At 40.0% G+C, this 18412-nt stretch overlaps 2 protein-coding genes and 1 long non-coding RNA gene across 3 annotated transcripts in view; 1 reads left to right on the top strand and 2 right to left on the bottom strand.

Moving 5' to 3' along the window:
- Positions 1-11876, bottom strand: part of LOC138211784 (uncharacterized) — a 37696-nt gene extending 25820 nt beyond the window's left edge. The window contains exon 1 of the long non-coding RNA XR_011179354.1: positions 11794-11876. This is a non-coding gene — a long non-coding RNA (uncharacterized lncRNA). The remainder of the gene's footprint in view (positions 1-11793) is intronic.
- zic6 (zic family member 6) lies at positions 1323-5888 on the bottom strand. The gene is made up of 2 exons (XM_069171908.1): positions 4694-5888; positions 1323-2812 (listed from the first exon to the last, which is right to left on the bottom strand). The coding sequence occupies exons 1-2, from the start codon at positions 5649-5651 to the stop codon at positions 2187-2189; spliced, it is 1584 nt and encodes a 527-aa protein (XP_069028009.1). The 5' UTR covers positions 5652-5888; the 3' UTR covers positions 1323-2186.
- A 1073-nt stretch (positions 11877-12949) lies between the features above and the next one.
- On the top strand, positions 12950-18170 carry zic3 (zic family member 3 heterotaxy 1 (odd-paired homolog, Drosophila)). The gene is made up of 3 exons (XM_069171071.1): positions 12950-14191; positions 14896-15059; positions 15746-18170. Exons 1-3 carry the CDS (start codon positions 13204-13206, stop codon positions 15926-15928), a joined length of 1335 nt encoding a protein of 444 aa, XP_069027172.1. The 5' UTR covers positions 12950-13203; the 3' UTR covers positions 15929-18170.
- The last annotated feature ends 242 nt before the right edge of the window (positions 18171-18412 follow it).

Raw genomic sequence — 18412 nt, 5'->3', positions numbered from 1 at the left:
GTTTCATGTTATAAAATGCTGACATCCATACATATAGGTACAAAGAATAAAGCTTTGCTACTGGTATATATATATATAATTTTTTTTTTACATTACTTTCTTTATAACTCTGACCCCTTTAACCTCCACAGTAATCTGGCTATTGCAGTACTTTCCTGAGCAGGACAAAGACATCACTGTGTACATTATCCGAGTTACATACCATTAACTGTCCTTCAACCTGGTTACTTTTCCAGTCATTCTCCCTTTTTAAGCAAAGCGTGTTAGAGACAAGTGTAGTTTCTGACAATAAAAAACAGGGGGTGTAAACTAGGAATGAGCCGTATAACAACAATATCTCACTAAAGATGAGTTTACCCAATGCACCAGGATCAGTAGTGAAACTGAATTCAAGCAAAAAGACAGGCTTCAAACGTAAATCTCCGCAGCTTATTCCTTCAACATAATGAGGTGTTTGTTGAAATTCCAGAAGGTGCAAAAAAATATTTAAAAAAAATAAACAGCAAACATGAACAAATATGTCAGCGAAAAGCTTTTTTCAAACTTTTTCAACTTTTATCAAATGAAACAGAACAACACATTCTGTATCTGTCTGGCATGAGAAACATTAGCAGCAGCGAAACCCTGCAAATTCAGACTCGAGGTGAGGAGCCCGAAATTCTTTGAATGCAAAATCTTTATAAAGTAAATAATTTGTTTGTTTGTGGTATAAATGAAATAAAAGTAAGAATTATAATGGACTGCTGAGTCATTAGTATTTGGACAGTGCAATATTTTGAGGCAATTTGGGTAATTTTTTGTGTTTGCAGCATGTTGACCTTGACGGTAGGACATTTTAAAGTGTGTGTGCATGTGTGTGAGTGTGTGTGAGAGAGAGAGCGACAGAAACCAAAGAAAATGTAAAAATTGGTCAGCAGGTTGTAAAATCAGCAAGACTGGTTTGAAAAGGAAGTCAAAAGAAATGAGAGAACATTGTAAGAAAGCTTTCGTTTCCTTGTGGTAAATACACTTGAATCCCCAAAAACACAAGCATTTATAGCGAGGTTAAGAAAATACAATTCAGAGATCACTTTTCGGTTTTTTTTTTAGCAAATTTTGGCTCATCAGGCCAGAATTCACTCACGTGATTTTTACCTCAATCAAACCACAGAATATTCTTCTTGCCGTGGGAACACCTTGTACCCAGGCGGTAGGCCTGGACTAGCTTGCACAAAATTGCAAACCTGCAATTTTTTTTAATTAATTAATTTTTTTTCAGATGAAGAACAAAGTTCGGGTTCATGATGAAAATGCATTGATTGGTTTTAACCACACACTTCTGATCAAAGAGAATATAGACACTTTAATAAAATATAGGATACATAATTAATTATACAGTAGGCTTATGTAGGCTACAGTAGAACTGTATGCTAATTAAACGTTTTAATAGTAACACGAACACCGTGGTTTACACTCACACTGGTCTTACTTTGCACAGAAATGTGAAATATACATATAGCCTAATACAGAGTACAGGAGTAGGAATGTGTACTGAAAAATGGAAGTTAATCGAGGGCAGAATAAAAACTACACTGCGCCTCACGGCATTTTAATCACAGACAAGCCATGCTCCTGGCCCAAAACGCAGGCTTGTTAGATCTCAAAATTTAACTTGAGAAAAGATATTTCAGATATTTATTTAATCTTGCCGCATACATAAGTCATGAATAATATTTCTATTTATCCCGACAAACATTACACATAGTTTACATTCAACAAAGACCCCTACAATTAGGGCTACATTCAGCAAGACGTTTCCTTTTACTTTCCAGCAATAGATTCTAAGTTCAGAAGACTCAACACGCAGATTTCCATAAAATCTTTTCCCTTTTTTTGTCTCACTTAAGATAGATATCTTTAATAATTATGCAACACGGCAAACAATTAGGCATATACACTTTGTTCCTATAACCCACTGTGGGGGAGATGTGTAGGCCACAAGCCAAAACTCAACCAAACAGGGCTCACAACAACAAATAAAGCTCGGCACATTTCGCAATGCAAGATTCAATATGATGACTTAAGACGTCTCACAAAATATTTGATAGAACATTCACAAAAGTACAGAGAGTAATAGAGATACAGCTTTAAGTTTAAAGCCACAACATGAAAAATGAGGGCCAAAAAAATTGTGTCCCAACAAAAACTCAGAGAGATGGGATGTTGTTACATTGCTTTGGTGGGAAAGAGTCCACGCCGTTGTGGCATGTGTACCATCCATTGACGATACTTTTCTGAAAGGGAGAGGTGGAGGAGAAAGTCCTTGGGCTCTGGGCAAAAGTGTGACCTGTCTGGCTGCAGGGGTACTGGGAGGACTGGGACCTGTAGCTGCCTCTCTGTAGCAACAAAGGGTCCAAGAGGGGCTGTGACCTGTGTGTGGAGTAGTCCAAACTGCTGTCAAACGTGTGATGGAAACGTGACCTCTGGGTCGACTCGTCTCGACTCTCTGGGGACAGGGGGACATCTTGAGTTGAAGTGGGTGGATGAGGGGGGCTGATCTGGGCTCCATCAGAGACTCGGGTTGACCTGCCCTCCGGAACGTGACCCCCGTCACCAGGACGCGCATCGCCGCCTTTGGCAATTTGGGCCTTGTTGCAGTGCAGCTTCATATGCTTTCGCAGGGAACTTGGGTGGGTGTAACACTTGTCGCAGCCCCTGACCTTGCACATGTAGGGTTTATCACTGGAGTGCACATGAGAATGCTTCTTGCGGTCACTGCTGTTCGCAAACCTCCGGTTGCAGCCCTCGAACTCGCATTTAAAAGGTTTTTCACCTAAATGTGCAAAGAGAGAGATGACGGCGAGTTACGAACACACTTACAGGCCTGTGTATGGTCTGCCTGGCCCTATAAACTAATGTTGATGTAGCCTAAGTCAATGGGGGGTGCACACCCCACAGGGTTATGTTATATAAAAGGTGACCCTACATTTGTTTTAATATGTACACCCAGGTTTCACTCAACAATGTGCAATCTGATCTCCAGCTTTCAATCAGTGATTCGGTAAACCCAAGAAGCCATGTCAGCTTGATCATAAAAGTATAATAATGCCACTTTTTTTTTTTTTTAAAGCAGGCTAAATTGTTACTAATCTGTAAAAACTTGCTGTGAGTCCTTCAAAAACAGTCAAAACTAGTTGCTGAAACTTGGTGTGGTCCTATTGCAACAAGTGACGCACTTTATCTGCAGAATAAATCAACATGGCTGCAGTTAGGCATGTATTAGATTAACCTCCGACAGCAATTGCAAGGATTTGTTTAAATTCAGTTATCATGCATACAATGAATTATAGCTATCAAGATGCTAATTGATCTTCTAGCACAAAATTGCCTACAGCTGCGTGTGCCTGTCCCTCCTGCACGCACACACTGACGTAGTGGGATATCCATGAAGCTGGACTCATAAATAAAACTTGAACAATGTCTGGTAAATTATCATTTTGCATTCTTGCATGTTATATCTGTAATTTGGAATTACCAAAATGGTCCTACATTTTTGACATAATTTGTCGAATTAAGAAACACACTACGCATGTGCAGTTGTGGCTTAACACATGTCACCAAGCGTCTCTGTTCTGTCTTTTCCCGCTGCTTTCATGAGTAAAAACAATTTACACAAAAGGTAAAAGGGAGTGCCCAATAAATCTGTTTGGTTCAGCCTGTCCTTTTTATTGTGGCCCATTCACTTCATCGGTCCAATTTAAATTTAAATTCCTATATTTCACCGTAAATACGCTGCACCTCGTTAGATCACGTTTTGTAGGCCTATAATAGAATTCCGAACTTGTAAAAAAAAAGACTAAAACAAGACTGCATGCAATCCTTTTGATAGAGGAAATTTGAGTCTGTACTCATAATAGTTGTGCATAAAAAACAACGGAAAGTCGAAGTAAAATGCATTTTATAGCACTATTTCACAGTCATTTGTGACAAGTAACAGGCCTATCAAAGTGATGGAAGTCAAACGAGCGTAAGGCAACAAATAGCCTAACTCAGTTGTTGTTGTTGTTGTTTTTTAACTATGACTCATTTCATTTACATTGACTGAGGTCATCTCTTCCCTCTCGTTTATATGTCCTACTACATGCTACATCACTGTGTGATGTGCTCTGCAAGGGTTCCTGAGCGCAGGAGACGAGTCCCTGGGAGGCAGAGACAGCGTAACGGCTACGTCACAACTCTCCGGTGTCCCGGCCTTTATTTAATAATTTCACTGAATGAAGTGAGAGAGGCACCCAAACCACCGGGCCTGCTGACTGTACTCGTTTGCAACCGTCTTACTATTTTCATCTGATCTCCCTGCATGGAGACTATACACGTGCTTCTGTCCTGCAAGAACCAGGACGGCAAGACAGCAGCACGAAAAGCTTTGCAACAACATTTGTATAACAGTGTAGACTTAAATAACACCAGCACCGTATTATGTTAATATTAATAATAATAACAATAATAATTACAGAATTAAAAACAAATTAAATACTGAAAAATAAAAATGATGTTTACACTGGCGAAAACTGCAAAACTTATAAATATTCATTAACGAAGAAAAATGAAGTTGACAATACTGGCCACATTTTATGAACACCTTACATTTATGATTATGATTATTATTATTATCATTAATAAATCAAATATTGTATGATGATTATTAACTAACCTGTGTGAGTCCTCTTGTGGATCTTTAGATTTTCTGATCTTGCAAAAACTTTCTCACAGCCGTGAAATGGGCAGGGAAAGGGCTTTTCCCCCGTGTGGACTCTGACGTGGTTCACCAGCTTGTATTTGGCTTTGAAAGGCTTCCTGTCTCGCGCACAATTCTCCCAGTGACACACATATTCAGAGTGCTCTGGTCCTCCGACGTGCTCCACTGTCACATGGGTGACAAGTTCATACATGGTCCCGAAGGCTCTGGAGCAGGGCAGCTTCCCAGCCCCCTCTTGGCCGTCACTCCACTTGCACACCAGCTCGTGCTTCACTATTTGCTTAGAGCACCTGAGGAAAGCGTCGCCTCCTCCACGCTGAATTGCCATGTTCAGCGGTTTGTAGAGACCCAGGAATTGTGTGACAAGCTGCTGGCTGTTTCCCTTGGGGCTGATAGTTTGGCCATAAGGGTGCGTCCGGGTGAGGAGGTCGCCAGGTAGACCCAGCATCATCTGGCTGCCGAGGTCTCGAGATGCGTCGGTGGAGGCGTGGGCCTGCTCCTGATAACTTGTAAAAAAAGTATGGCTTCTGCTGTCTCTGCAGCCATGAAAGTCACGATACCTTCCAATCCCGCCATGTTGGTTAGCTCTTGATGCCAGTTGATCAGTGACGGGTGGCATGCCGGCTCCAGAAAGATTGGCTCCAATGATAATGCCCCTAGGGCTGTGCTGTAACCGGTGACTGGGGTATCCAGAGTCTGAAAAATTGGGAACCGAATGGTCAACATATGCACTGGACCTCGTCTCGGGGTAGTCTCGCAAATTGTGCGAGGGGCAGAGTTTTAAGGAACTGCCAGTGGGGTGTCCCATGTGCTCTCCTGCCAAAGGTGGCAGCACCACGCTGTGTTCAGTATTGCTCTCCCCGGGGTTGACGCAAGAGAGAGGGCAGCCACTAAACCTCGAAAGGCTTGTCATGTTTTTGTTGTGAGTTTGGCTATGCGTTTGCAAAATCAACGAATTCAGCACTCAGGATACACCTAGAAATTCTGTTTCCATTTTCCTTGTTGTATATCATCTGCATGTGAAATTCTTGGCCGTGAACTTCGCAGAAGTAGGAACCAGACTCAATTTCGTTAAAGTTGGTGTGAGTCCCATGCCGTTCACTTTGCCCTCTTGATTTGTGGCAATAACCGTGGTAGTAAAAATGCTTCGAAACAGGCCATGGTGCAATATAAAAGCACAGCAGGCAAACCTGCTTTTAAAAAGGGAGCTTTGGGATTGGTTGGAATGCGCTGTGATTGACAGGCGCTGGGTTTGTTTTAAAAGGGACACGCAGGCGTTCACTGCACGACTCCGTTTTCAAATATCGCAGAGAAAATGCTTTGAAATGTGCCGCGATACTCTCAAACATTGCTGCCACTTTAACTTGAGGCGCCTTCTTGTAAGTCCCTATCTCTAAATCTCCGCAAAGGAAAAACGCGGAGGTTAATGTGTAAAACTAATCATATGTAGAAGACGAGTGATTCAATGCAGATATGAGCAATGCACAACACAATCACAGATGTCTTTTGTTTCACTGCGATTTTGCCGAAGCAAATGTCCCCCTGCCTTGAAGGAATAATAGAGAGACCGGTCCCTGCGTGTCCGGGACAATTAATGTCAAGAATTGCATTTTGAGTGGAACTCCACATTAGAAAACTGTGAAAGTTACAGGAAACTAATTCTAACAATTAAATCCGGTTGTAAAAAATAACTAAAAAAAAATACGAATAAAGCCTTTGTATATCATTAATCTGTCTGTTAAAACAGCATTGTATATAATATAAAGGTTACTGTACTCCTACAGAGGTAAAAGTAATGCCTTACACTTTTAATTTAGAGTATCCATTTTGATAAGGACGAACCGTTCTCTGCTGGCCTGGACTAAGAACAATACAAGTTTCAATAAAGCAACAAGTAGCGAGGCACAGGACCACATTTTCATAAACCACCTCGAGTTAATGGGGGGAAGAAAAAAAAAGAGAATATGTTGTTTCAAACAGACATTTTCCAGCACAGTCATAGGGAGGAGTGCAGCATGACAGTGTACTACTTTAACTTTGAGCCTAATGTAAACCATTTACCATTTCTCATTAAGCCGAAATAAATTATTAATCTTCAAACGTGCACCATATGCGTCTTGCAGGCTGGCACAAATGTAAAAAATAGTTACGTAAAATGGAAATGATGAAACGTGACAAACAGCAGTGGAGGGGCTTCACTGTTCCTTGGAAACTCAGATCAACTTTGGGGTACTGTGAGGACAGCAGCTCCCAGCTCTCCACGCTGTATTAGTGCAGCACATATCCCTGCACGTCTCCTCGCTTTGACGTGGCTCTGGCTTTATCAGCGCACTTTCTTCTACCTTGACCAGTTTAGGCACTATTCTTTTTATCTCGTTACTTTTATTTAAATCTACAGGACGCGCCGTGGACTCCGGACTGCACTTTATATAGATTTAAGGTGAAACCCCCTTTTATTTCCAAAGACTGCAATTGGCGGATTTTTCAACATTTTTTCAGAAAATAAATTTAAAAAAATAAAAAAATAAATCCTTTTCTACATTGATATGCTGACGTCACCTGCAGTGGGTGCTAGGCAGAGACAAAGCAAGGGGCCCACTTGACATTAAGTGCTGCAAAATAGCAGACAGGCCCAGAACTGGCCTAATTCCGTCATGATTGTAATGGACGCTCATGTTTGTCAACCTTTAACCTGATGCATTTCCGAAAATGATTGAGGGTTGAAGGCCAATAAACCGAAAGTTTTCAATCTGTCATTCAGAGAGCATAAAGGAGTGACAGACCTGTGGCCCAAAAACATTTCAGGTCCGCATGAGCAACAAAAAAAAGGCAAAAGAAGACGACAGTTTAGAATAGCTGCACTTTTATGATGATTTTATATGAATCTCACCTGTACAGCAACGTTATACTGGACTGAGATTATAAAATGCTAACAGCAGCTGAATTTGCTAAAATGTTGAAATGACCCTTGATGTGCTCAATTAGTGCTTAATTAGAGTTTGGCCTAATACGCTTTTACAAGCTCATTTCCCTACATGTCTGCTTAAAAAAATAAATAAAAAAAAAAAAGCATGATGAGCTAGTATTAAGTATTGTATTTGGTAAATTCACATGCTTAAAATTTGCCAAATAAATTGAGCAAAATTTTGTTAAACCGAGTAGTATTTTAAATTTGGAAGCTACACATAAATGTGTACGACTTTGTTTCAAATATCTGCGTTGTAAGAAATTTTAGAATCCTGACATCTGAAATCTCCAATCCTGCAGCTTTATGAGTCAGGTCATTTATGTTGGTTGCTTGACAAGCCAGACGGGAATCTTAGTGACTGTTGCATAAAAATATAATTCCCAACAATCAAAACATTCATGTCAAGGAGTACTCTTTACGTCCATCGGGTCCAAGTCTCTCCTTGTACAGTGAATGTGCACCGAATGAATTACAAAAGGTGCAATGAAGCGATAAAATGGAAGTGAAATCAGCAAATTCAATTTCTTTAACCTTGGATATGGATGAAGAATGTATTTAAAATAACAACCCTTTTCAGGAAAACTATATTCGCACAATGGCAAATGACAATTTATTAGTGCACACATCTGTACACACATCTAAATGTGCATGTAAAAATACACGTTTATCGATAATAAACTACTGAGTCTGTTTAAGAATCACAGGTGTTACTACTGGGGGTTACTGTCAGTGTAACACATGACATTATGAAAAGAAATGGTAATAATAATAATAAAGAAAGAAGATATGGAAGCACAAAATTATTTTAAGAATCCAAATTTATATGTCAGAGTTATGTGTATTCACGTTTTCCTGCAGTTTGCCTAAATATGTGTGTGTGTGTGTGTGTGTGTGTGTGTGTGTGTGTGTGTGTGTGTGTGTGTGTGTGTGTGTGTGTGTGTGTATGTTTAAACAAGTGTATGCATTAGAGTGGAGTGTGCTGAGATATTATAATTGACGAGGGATGGCAGTGCACAGTCTTCCAATGACTTTATGAAATTTAGATGAATTAACAGGTTTGGGATGAGTCCATTTGGAGACAGATGCTCCAGTAAATCACAGCAAGTCAATTAGTCCTCTCCATCAGCCATGTGAATGCAAACTCCAAGTGCTGCAGTCACTCAAGGCCCAATGACCACATAATCTATGAAATATGTATAGCGATCTGTCCAGCTATTATTGAACCATATACAGTTCAGAACCTGTTTTAAATACGCAAATATGGAACGAGAAAACATTTATCGGATGATAAACAAAATAACAAAACACACACAGCACAAACATATGACCAGTAGCGATGCAATACAGCCAAGCATTAGAAATTTTAAATTAAAAGGCAATTAAATTGTCATTTGTCATGTAAAGCACTGCGGTGAAATAACCCTGGCCATTCTCAGCAGCTACACTTGCAAAGACAACGAAAATATAGTTTGATATGCTACATCCATTTGGAAACGCAAAGCATAATGGTTGCTTTGTGAAAACACTAGCATTTTGAAAATGAGCGGTTGCACGTGTTACATGCATAAACATTATTACTGAAACAAATATGAAACGAAATGGTGACTGGCTTTATTCTGAGAGTGCATGAAATCTACTGGATGATGGTTTGAATGGAGACCAGAACCTGAGCCTTTATACTGTTGTGGGCTCTGCAGAATGTAGGAGAACTGAAGAACGTGAGAATGCAACCCATTCAGCACAAAGAGCACAACAATTCATTTTCTTATTAAATTAAGAAACACATTAAACCACAGCAAATGCTCCAAGTTCATTGAGCACAACGTCCATTTAAGCAAAACAATGAATCACAGTATCATTCGTGTAACTGTGCCTCTGGGATACGTTGATCATTTTCTGTCTATTTTAAACTTAAATACAGAAAACAGTCGTATATATTGGTAGTTGAGAAATTAAAGTTATATCAAGCTATGGTTTTTCCGTTTTTTCAGGAAAATCAAGATTTCCCTTTTGTTTGGTCACTATTGAGTTAACTTCAAGTCCACAAACTTGTCTATAGCACTAGCAGCCTGAGCCAGCCAAGCATAGAGTGGGCTACAGGCCAGACAACATGGACTAAAAAAATTATTCAACTTAGCTGCAAGGAAAAAAATAACACTGGGCTTCTATATGCCACTTTGTTTATATAAGAAAATAATTTTCATGCATCTAGGTCATTTATCAAATGAAATAACCTTTATAGTTGCTGACTATCACATCTACTTAGAATAAACATATAAATGTGAGTTGTTTACCATTTAGGCTGATGGTTATGTTCTGCTCTTTTCCAACAGCATGGGTCTACTGTCACAGAGGTATGCACACCAAAATATTCTGATATTTTAAGGTAATGCGCATGCTCAGTTAGAAGAAGATTATGTTATAACCAATGGGGTATCCCAACGCCCAATGAGGTAATCCCAGCAGATATAACTAAATAATTAAATTGTATACTGCAGTCTTGCAGAATAACCTGCCATAATTCATCCTGTTGAGTAAATTAAAATTATGATTAAAGATTTTAAACTTTTGCAGAAAGAAATAAAGACCTAATCACATGTATGTATGTTCATTTCATTATTTTATGCAGTTAAAATTAACATCTCCAAAGATTAAATTACACACACACAAAAACAAAAAAAATGGGATCGCAAAACCTGTCTGGCAATTTTATCAAAATGTATACAAATTAAATGGATATGTAAAAAAAACTGAGGTGAAAATGTAATTGAGCGGAGGTCGACGTGCTCGACGAGTGACGGTTAACAAAACTGCAGCCCAATAATGTCTAAAACGTTGTATTTCACCGTGTTTTAAAGTTTTCCCCCATTTTATAATGTCCAGTAAAAAAAATAAATTAAAAAAAAGTGCTATTAACGCGCCAAGGTACATCTGCTCCTTTCAGACAAGAACAGGTAGATTAAAAAAAACAAAAACAAAAAACAGAAACAAAAGAATAACAACAAAAACCGAACTTAAAAATAAATAAGCAAACAAAAACCGACTGTCCTGGTTTGTTTTGATGAGAGCAGAAAGAAATGCAAAATGCGTGTTTGAACTCCCCATTTGTCAAATGCCACATTTGTAGAATTAATTAAATAATAAAATGTTTCAATATATTCCAGTGGGCTATACTGCCAGAAGACTTCAGCAGCAGTTTTAAGTTTAACTCTGAAGCAACAGTTGCTTTACGTTAGGCCTCGTTGATGACAGCTCCCCCCCCCCACCCTGTTCTCAGCAACAGCTCAGTGCCTGCGCTGCTGCTCTGCCGCTCACAAACATTTGTGACTCATCTAAACCATGTCACTTAATTATTTCATAGTGGCAATATGGCTGCAAATACACGGCACGTAACCTTAAGTGGCGGATGGAGCCTTCAACAAGCCAATCAAATATGGAGGCAATATAAGAAAACTCAACAGTCTGCTTGTCACTTGTTAAAGTTCGCAAAGGTCGCAATAAATCTCCTCCGTGCGTGTGTGCGTGCGTGTGCGTGTGTGTGTGTGTGCGTGCGTGTCGCTATAGGCTAAGTGTTTTTGTGTGTGCTCGTGCACGCGCACACTGTGAGAAGACGAGTGTGTGAGAGTGAAGGGGGGAGTAAACTGTGACAGGCTATGCCTCGGTGGTGAGAGAGGGAGAAAGAGAGGGAGGGAGGGAGGGAGAGGCAGAGAGAGAGAGAGAGAGAGAGAGAGAGAGAAGCTTACGGTAAAAGATGAAGTGAATCTTATTCGTCGTTTTGCTTCCAGATAAGTTGTTGATTTCTGCTGTTATGTCCAACAACAACAAAAGCGCAAGTGTTGTGCTACTTTGCACGATGGTCATAAAAAAACAGAGGTATGCGGGTCCTTGCAACAATTATATCAACATATGAGTAACAGGCCTAAATACTAAGCAGCCATGGTTCACTTTAAGAAAACTAAATCCCATGCAATCTCCAATGGCTAAACGCTCCAATAAACTGTAGATTTGCACACTTCCCCAGCATGCAGCTCACACAGGCCTCCCCCTCTTCCCAGCACAGAGACGACGGATAAGTAGGAAAACTCACCTTTTCAATCTATAACTCTTTCTCGACGAAATGTTCTGGTGAATGCGGTGGGCTGAGGGTGAGAGCAGAATGAAGGACTGATTTGATTTTTTTTTTTTTTTTTTTTTTTTTTTTTTTTTGAGTCCAGATCCCCTAAAATAAAGAATGTGAGCTCCTTCCTGGGACAGATTGAGGGGGGAAAGGATGTGAAAGGCTTGGAGTTAAAAAGCGCCGCTTGAAGCACTCAGCGCGTCTCTGAACTTGATCAGATTTTATGTGTCCTGCAGCGAGTCAGCGGCAGCCCTGTGAAACTTGCTCAATGGCACGAATTTTTGGCTGAGCGAAAAAAATCTCAGGATATTACAATTACTGCCATCTTTCTTTCTGTCTTTTATTCCTCCGTCTTACACCCTATAGAGCTTTTGCTTTAAAAAAAAAAAAAAAAAAAAAAAAAAAAAAAAATACCCCCTCCCCTTTCAAGCGGCTTCAAGAAAGCCACATTTTGGAACTGCGCCAAGTACATTCAAGTTTTCAGTTAATAAGAGCCAAACTGGTGAGATGAAAGAGAAAAATAACAAATAAGTATATGATATAACGATTGTATTAGATAGATAGATAGATAGATAGATAGATAGATAGATAGATAGATAGATAGATAGATAGATAGATAGATAGATAGATAGATAGATTCAAATGTATTGAAACGTTTTTTTTTTTTAAACGAAATCAAATTTAATACATTTCCCGCTGCAGAATCACTTCATTAAAACCAATTTCAGTCAAGTAAAGTGGTCCACTAAAAGTTTAAAATCTGCAGAGGGTTTTATAGACTGCCTTATTTTTTTTAATTTATGAAACTATTTGGGAGTTTCTTGATGAGCATGGTGTACGGCTGCATACACGGGCGCTCCACGTAACACATGTAGGATCTGCACTGGAGTGTTCCGTTATACCTGCAAAATAATGCCTACAAGAACCAATCAAATGAAACCAATTGAGACGACCTGCCATCTTCAATACCAAACTGTGCCAATCACCAGAAATCTAGCCAATTAACACCCTTCATCGCAGTCACGTGTTAGAGGGGTAGCCGAGCGCTGATTGGCTGTCGTAGCACTGCCTCCCGAGTTCATTTATGTTCTGGGAGTGAGTGATTGACTTTATCAGTCCAAGGACATCATCCGCCTGGTAAGGGGGGGAAGTTTGATCCTCTTTCTCACGGATCGCAGTCAACGGGAGTTTTTTCTCCCAACTCTTTACATAGGATTTTTTTTCCCCGTCTTGGCTTGGTTTGGTTTTTATTTTAGGATTTTTTTTTTCGCACAACGTGGTAAATCTCGGCGCGGTGTCTGCAGCTTGCGCGCTCCGCTAAACTGGATTTTAATTTTATTTTCTGTTTTCCTCCCGAAATCCTAAATTTACTTCAAGCTCATGACTATGCTTCTTGATAGCGGTCCGCAGTTTGCATCGCTAGGAGTGGGGGGTTTCGGGACACCACGGCACCACGAAATAGGGAACAGAGACCCGAGTCTGGGACTGAATCCCTTCACTGATTCCTCCCACTCCGCTGCTTTTAAAATCAGCCCCGTGGCTCACGATATCGCTTCCAGCCAGACATCAGCGTTCACCCCGCAAGCCACTGGATATGCAGCTGCCCTGGGACACTCGCACGGCGGGCAGGTGGGCTCGTACGGCGGAGGAGCGTTCAATTCAACGCGGGACTTTCTCTTCCGGAACCGGAGTGTTGAGTCCTCAGCGCCGAGCGCCCAGCATGGGATCTTTGCAGCTTCGGCGGGGAGCCTCCACGGGCCGCCCGGGATCACCGATAACCCCGGACATTTGTTGTTTCCAGGACTTCACGACCAGGGAGTGAGCCACGCTTCATCAAGTGGACATGTAGTCAACAGCCAAATGCATCTTGGCTTACGCGGGGACATTTTCGGCAGACCTGATCCGTATCGTCCGGTGGCAAGCCCTCGGACGGACCCCTACGGGGCTCAGCTCCACAACTACAACCACCCTATCAATATGAACATGGGGATGAATGTGCCGACACATCACGGTCCAGGGGCCTTCTTTAGATACATGAGGCAACCGATTAAACAAGAATTATCCTGCAAATGGATAGACGAGAACCAGATGAACAGACCCAAAAAGACTTGCGAAAGGACTTTCAGCACCATGCACGAGATGGTCACTCATGTGTCCATGGAGCACGTCGGCGGCCCCGAGCAGAGCAACCACGTCTGCTACTGGGAGGACTGCCCGAGAGAGGGGAAATCTTTTAAGGCCAAGTACAAACTCGTCAACCACATCCGTGTGCACACAGGCGAGAAACCTTTCCCATGCCCGTTCCCCGGATGTGGGAAAATATTCGCCAGGTCGGAGAATTTGAAAATTCACAAAAGAACACATACAGGTAAGCATTAAGAATATCGTGGCGTAAAAGAACATTTGAAAAGTGAGGCTACTCTGGATAGAAATGGTGTCTTGAATTCTTCAAAATACAAGAATGTTTTTGTTGTTTACAAGAATCATTTAACAGCTCGGGCCCACGTTTATTATGTTGAACAGCTCCCAAATTGTTGTTAGTAAGTTCTGAATTATTTCTAAGTAAACTGGTGAATTAATGTTGACTCGGTAATGCACAAACTACACTGACCAACTCTGAGGTGGTGTTAAGCCTCGTTATTTCTTCTAACTTTGTGCTGAGAAGCTTGTTTGTGACTTATAAAGCCACTTGACAAAGTTTTAGAGTAACATGGGACTCGCATGCTCTCTGAACACCATTACAACTCATCAATTTCTGTCTATGTTTATAATTCTCTGTTTCAGCCATTGCATGTTGCAGAATGCCCTGTTGATTCAGTGTTTACTATGAAAGAGCAGGCCAGTAGTAGCATGACGGAGCAGGCCTCTTGAATAAATAAAGCCTGACTGAGCAGTGTGTAGTAGTCGAGCTGTATCCATGCTGCCCCGAAAATGTAGGTTACTCTTATTATATAATAAGGCTGCAGACAATTTACATCTCCGGGCGCGGCGCTCATAGGTGGCGTTACAAGTGTGAAGTTTGTTTGTGCGGGCCATCGGAGTAATTCACGGTGTGTGTGTTTAATCCTGCAGGTGAGAAGCCGTTTAAGTGTGAATTTGATGGCTGTGACAGACGCTTCGCCAACAGCAGCGACAGGAAAAAGCACATGCATGTGCACACATCAGACAAGCCATACATCTGCAAAGTGTGCGACAAGTCATACACACACCCCAGCTCTCTCAGGAAACACATGAAGGTAATTAACGTCTTCATTACTCCTTAAACACATTAACACACACACACACACACACACACACACACACACACACACACACACACACACTCCTCTAACCCCCTCCCTTTCCTCCTCTGCCACAGACAGGGACGATCACAACTTCGAGCATTTCTTAGGCTGTTACAGCACATATTAAATGTTTGTATTGTTAGAAAATTATAGGATGCTAATTAGTCTGTATGTGACACTTCAATCGTAATAGTAAAGGAGACGTGAAAATTTCACTTGTTTGTTATTGTTTGATAATTCATTCTCTGCCTTTATTAATTGTTTAAAGTATAGTAACCTGTTTTAAAGTAGCTGTGGCATTACCTGCCTCCTAGCTATTAATTGTTGTTGTTGGGTTTTGTTTTTTTTAAACCTATACTTTTGAGGAAAAACTACATTTTTAGATGCAGATTAATGACGTGTAGAGGCTGACGTTTTTTTTTTTTTGCAGCATAGAAGTTAGCTTGCCTGTTTCAAGTTTGCTTTATGTTTACTGTTGTAAATCCCAGAGTTAATCCGCATTTAAATTCAAAATTCTTAAGTACAGAAACTTGAAGTGCACTGTGAGAGCGTTAATGAATATTATACGTCAGACGCAGAAACTCACTGCTCATGTCTTCATTTTTTTTTTTTTTTTTTTTTTTTTTTTTTTTGGTCAGGTACACGAGTCTCAAGGATCTGAATCGTCTCCAGCAGCAAGCTCTGGATACGAGTCGTCCACGCCACCGGTGCTGGTCTCAGCCAGCACCGAGGACCCGACAAAAACACCGCCGTCAGCCGTACAAAACACGTCTGGCCATAGCGAAGGACTGGCACCCAACTTTAATGAATGGTACGTTTGAAGTCAGAGGAACAAACCTTCTCTCAATGTGGACCACGGGGACGAGGATAAAACCTTAAATAACTATTCCCTCACTTCATACACACACACACACACACACACACACACACACACACACACACACACACTGTCAGACACGCATTCAAACACATACACACAAATGGGATTGGGACGACAACAACAACAGGAGATGAGAGCAAAAGCCAGCACCAAGCAGGCCACGTCCGTTCTCAGGATCACGAAATTTGACTTTTATTCCGCAGTTTTGAGGGAATCAAATAAATCACGAATAAATAAACGTAATACTTTCTCAGTATAAATAAATGTTTTTTTATCTTTTAGTTTACAGATTTCAGAAAAAAAATTGTTTTATTTTTCATTTTATGTATTTTCTCAAATTTTTATTTAAAAAAAAGCATAAAAAAGGAAGATTATTTCACGCTGTTTTATATGAGGGTGACGCGCTATTGTCGCCTCTTCAATTGATTGTTGAAACTTCAAACAGTCTTAAGAAACGTGCCAAAGTCTTTGTCATGAACTTGAACACAGAAAAAAAAAAAAACTCATAAATAAATATTATACTCGTGAATGTATTTCCTTGTTTGATGGGGTCGAATCTGTTGTCAACGTCCGTTTTCAGGTGGAGAAATGTGGTATTAGGTTACGATTGTTACCGTTGAATATAACGTTGCCTTTTGTTAATACCGTTGTAAATACATATCCATGATGCCATATTTATCAATTTGTAATTTAATTATGGGTATAAGTTCTGAAACTTAAATGATATTTATGGAAATGTTTTTTTAACAAGAACTGTACAGTTTTGGTCATAACCAGCTTAACATTGAACAAATGATAAACTCTAAAGCTCCAACATCGCGATTGTATCCTTCTGTTTTTTTTCTCCTTTTTAACCAATAGGCCTACATGTGTCTTATTTGGATCGAAGAAATCATCTATATGAATATTATGGATTTGTCTATATATAATGCAGATATTTCCGTCACTTTTATTTTGTTTATGAGACCATTGACATGTAAAATCATTGACTTTGTAGAACTGAGTTCAGTTGAGCTGAGAAGCTATAAAACGGTTCTGTTGATATCTTTATTTTTGGTTAAATTTAAACTTTTTGTGTATTTTACTTTTCTAGAATCAGAAATAGATGTCAATTCTTAGCATAAACTCAGTATTGGAAAAAAATAATACACCCATCAGCCTACTGCACTCCTATACAGGTCATAGACGAGTGTGCGAAGTTCATGATTTCCAAATCAAGGTGACAGTATTTTGAGTATTTCAAATTGGGGTCAAGCACCCAAATATATGCGCCAGTATGGCAACCTTTATAGTTCCAGCAATGTCTTTGTGCAAGTATGTTTTAAATGTGTGCATCGGCAACAATGGAACTGTCACAACACAGTATCTTCAAAAATAAAAAAAAGTTTTTTGTCTGTCAGCTTGCATTGTTTTAAATGTAATTCTTCTGTGAAACTAAGCGTGTTATTTGTTGTGGTGTTGCATATAGAGCAGTTTGATTACACATTTGCTTGTTTTGTGTGAATAACTTGTCAAGATGACATTTTTGTGTTTAACAAAATTTAGTGGAAGGAATTCTAGATCTATGTGGGTTGGGGGGAGAATACGTTCAGTGGCAAAAAGAGTTACAGCATTGCATTGTAACCTATTCTCAAGAATTAAATATTATGCATACACAAAGTATATTGTACTCATATGAGAACAATTTCAGACCACCAGCACTACTTTTAAAATAAAATGTAAAAAAACGGTACCTCTTGACAGTGATATATGAAATAAGTTTATTTAAATAATTTAAGGAATATATGTTTTATATGCTATTTTCTATACCTTAATTTAAAAGAAGTACTTTTTCTTATTCCCACCACCTTTCTGCCCCATGTCCAGAGGTCAGAGAAAAATATCTGATGTATAAACACAGCTAGAATGTGATGTTGTAACACTTTCTGGGAGAAATGGGTCACACTCCAAGTTATTCCTGAAGAGCAAAACTGTTTTACTGATGAACTGTGTCACTGTGCCACATCGAGGCAAACCATGTTACAACAGCAGGCCTATGCGTTATAGCCTATTTAGCTACCAGAGTCAAACGTTCCTTGTACTTTTTAGGCTACTGTATGTTGGTTGATTTGTTTTACCAACTATTTATGAAGAAATGTGAACGGAAATTTTGACTGAAATTAAAAAAACATTATGAAAAGCGACTTTCAGACTGCGACGTTGATTATTATCACCATGTTGTTCTGCACCCTGCATGTTACGCATACAGCTGACACTGTTTGCCATGCTGTTTGTATCAGACTAGTAGGAGTCACTTGAACTTGACACTGATTAAGGCGCCATTTTAGTATCTTGGCTGTGTGTGCATGTGTATGTGTGTATGTGTGTGTGTGTGTGTCTGCCGTAGAGTGGGAATAGGGAGGGGGGGGGGGCAAGTTAAAGAACC

This window comes from Embiotoca jacksoni, unplaced genomic scaffold, assembly GCF_022577435.1.
Source record: "Embiotoca jacksoni isolate LCO1_2020_lvr unplaced genomic scaffold, fEmbJac1.0.p SCAF_5, whole genome shotgun sequence".
Taxonomy (NCBI): Eukaryota; Metazoa; Chordata; class Actinopteri; family Embiotocidae; genus Embiotoca; species Embiotoca jacksoni.
The sequence above is the reverse complement of the archived record's forward strand: the minus strand, read 5'-3'. Positions and strand labels throughout refer to the sequence as shown.

Coding starts and splice junctions, on each gene's coding strand:
- zic6 (XM_069171908.1), bottom strand. CDS start 5,651: ATGACAAGCCTTTCGAGGTTTAGTGGCTGCCCTCTCTCTTGCGTCAAC. Junction 2,813..4,693: donor CCACAAGAGGACTCACACAG/GTTAGTTAATAA, acceptor TTGCACATTTAG/GTGAAAAACCTTTTAAATGC.
- zic3 (XM_069171071.1), top strand. CDS start 13,204: ATGACTATGCTTCTTGATAGCGGTCCGCAGTTTGCATCGCTAGGAGTG. Junction 14,192..14,895: donor TCACAAAAGAACACATACAG/GTAAGCATTAAG, acceptor TTAATCCTGCAG/GTGAGAAGCCGTTTAAGTGT. Junction 15,060..15,745: donor CTCTCAGGAAACACATGAAG/GTAATTAACGTC, acceptor TTTTTTGGTCAG/GTACACGAGTCTCAAGGATC.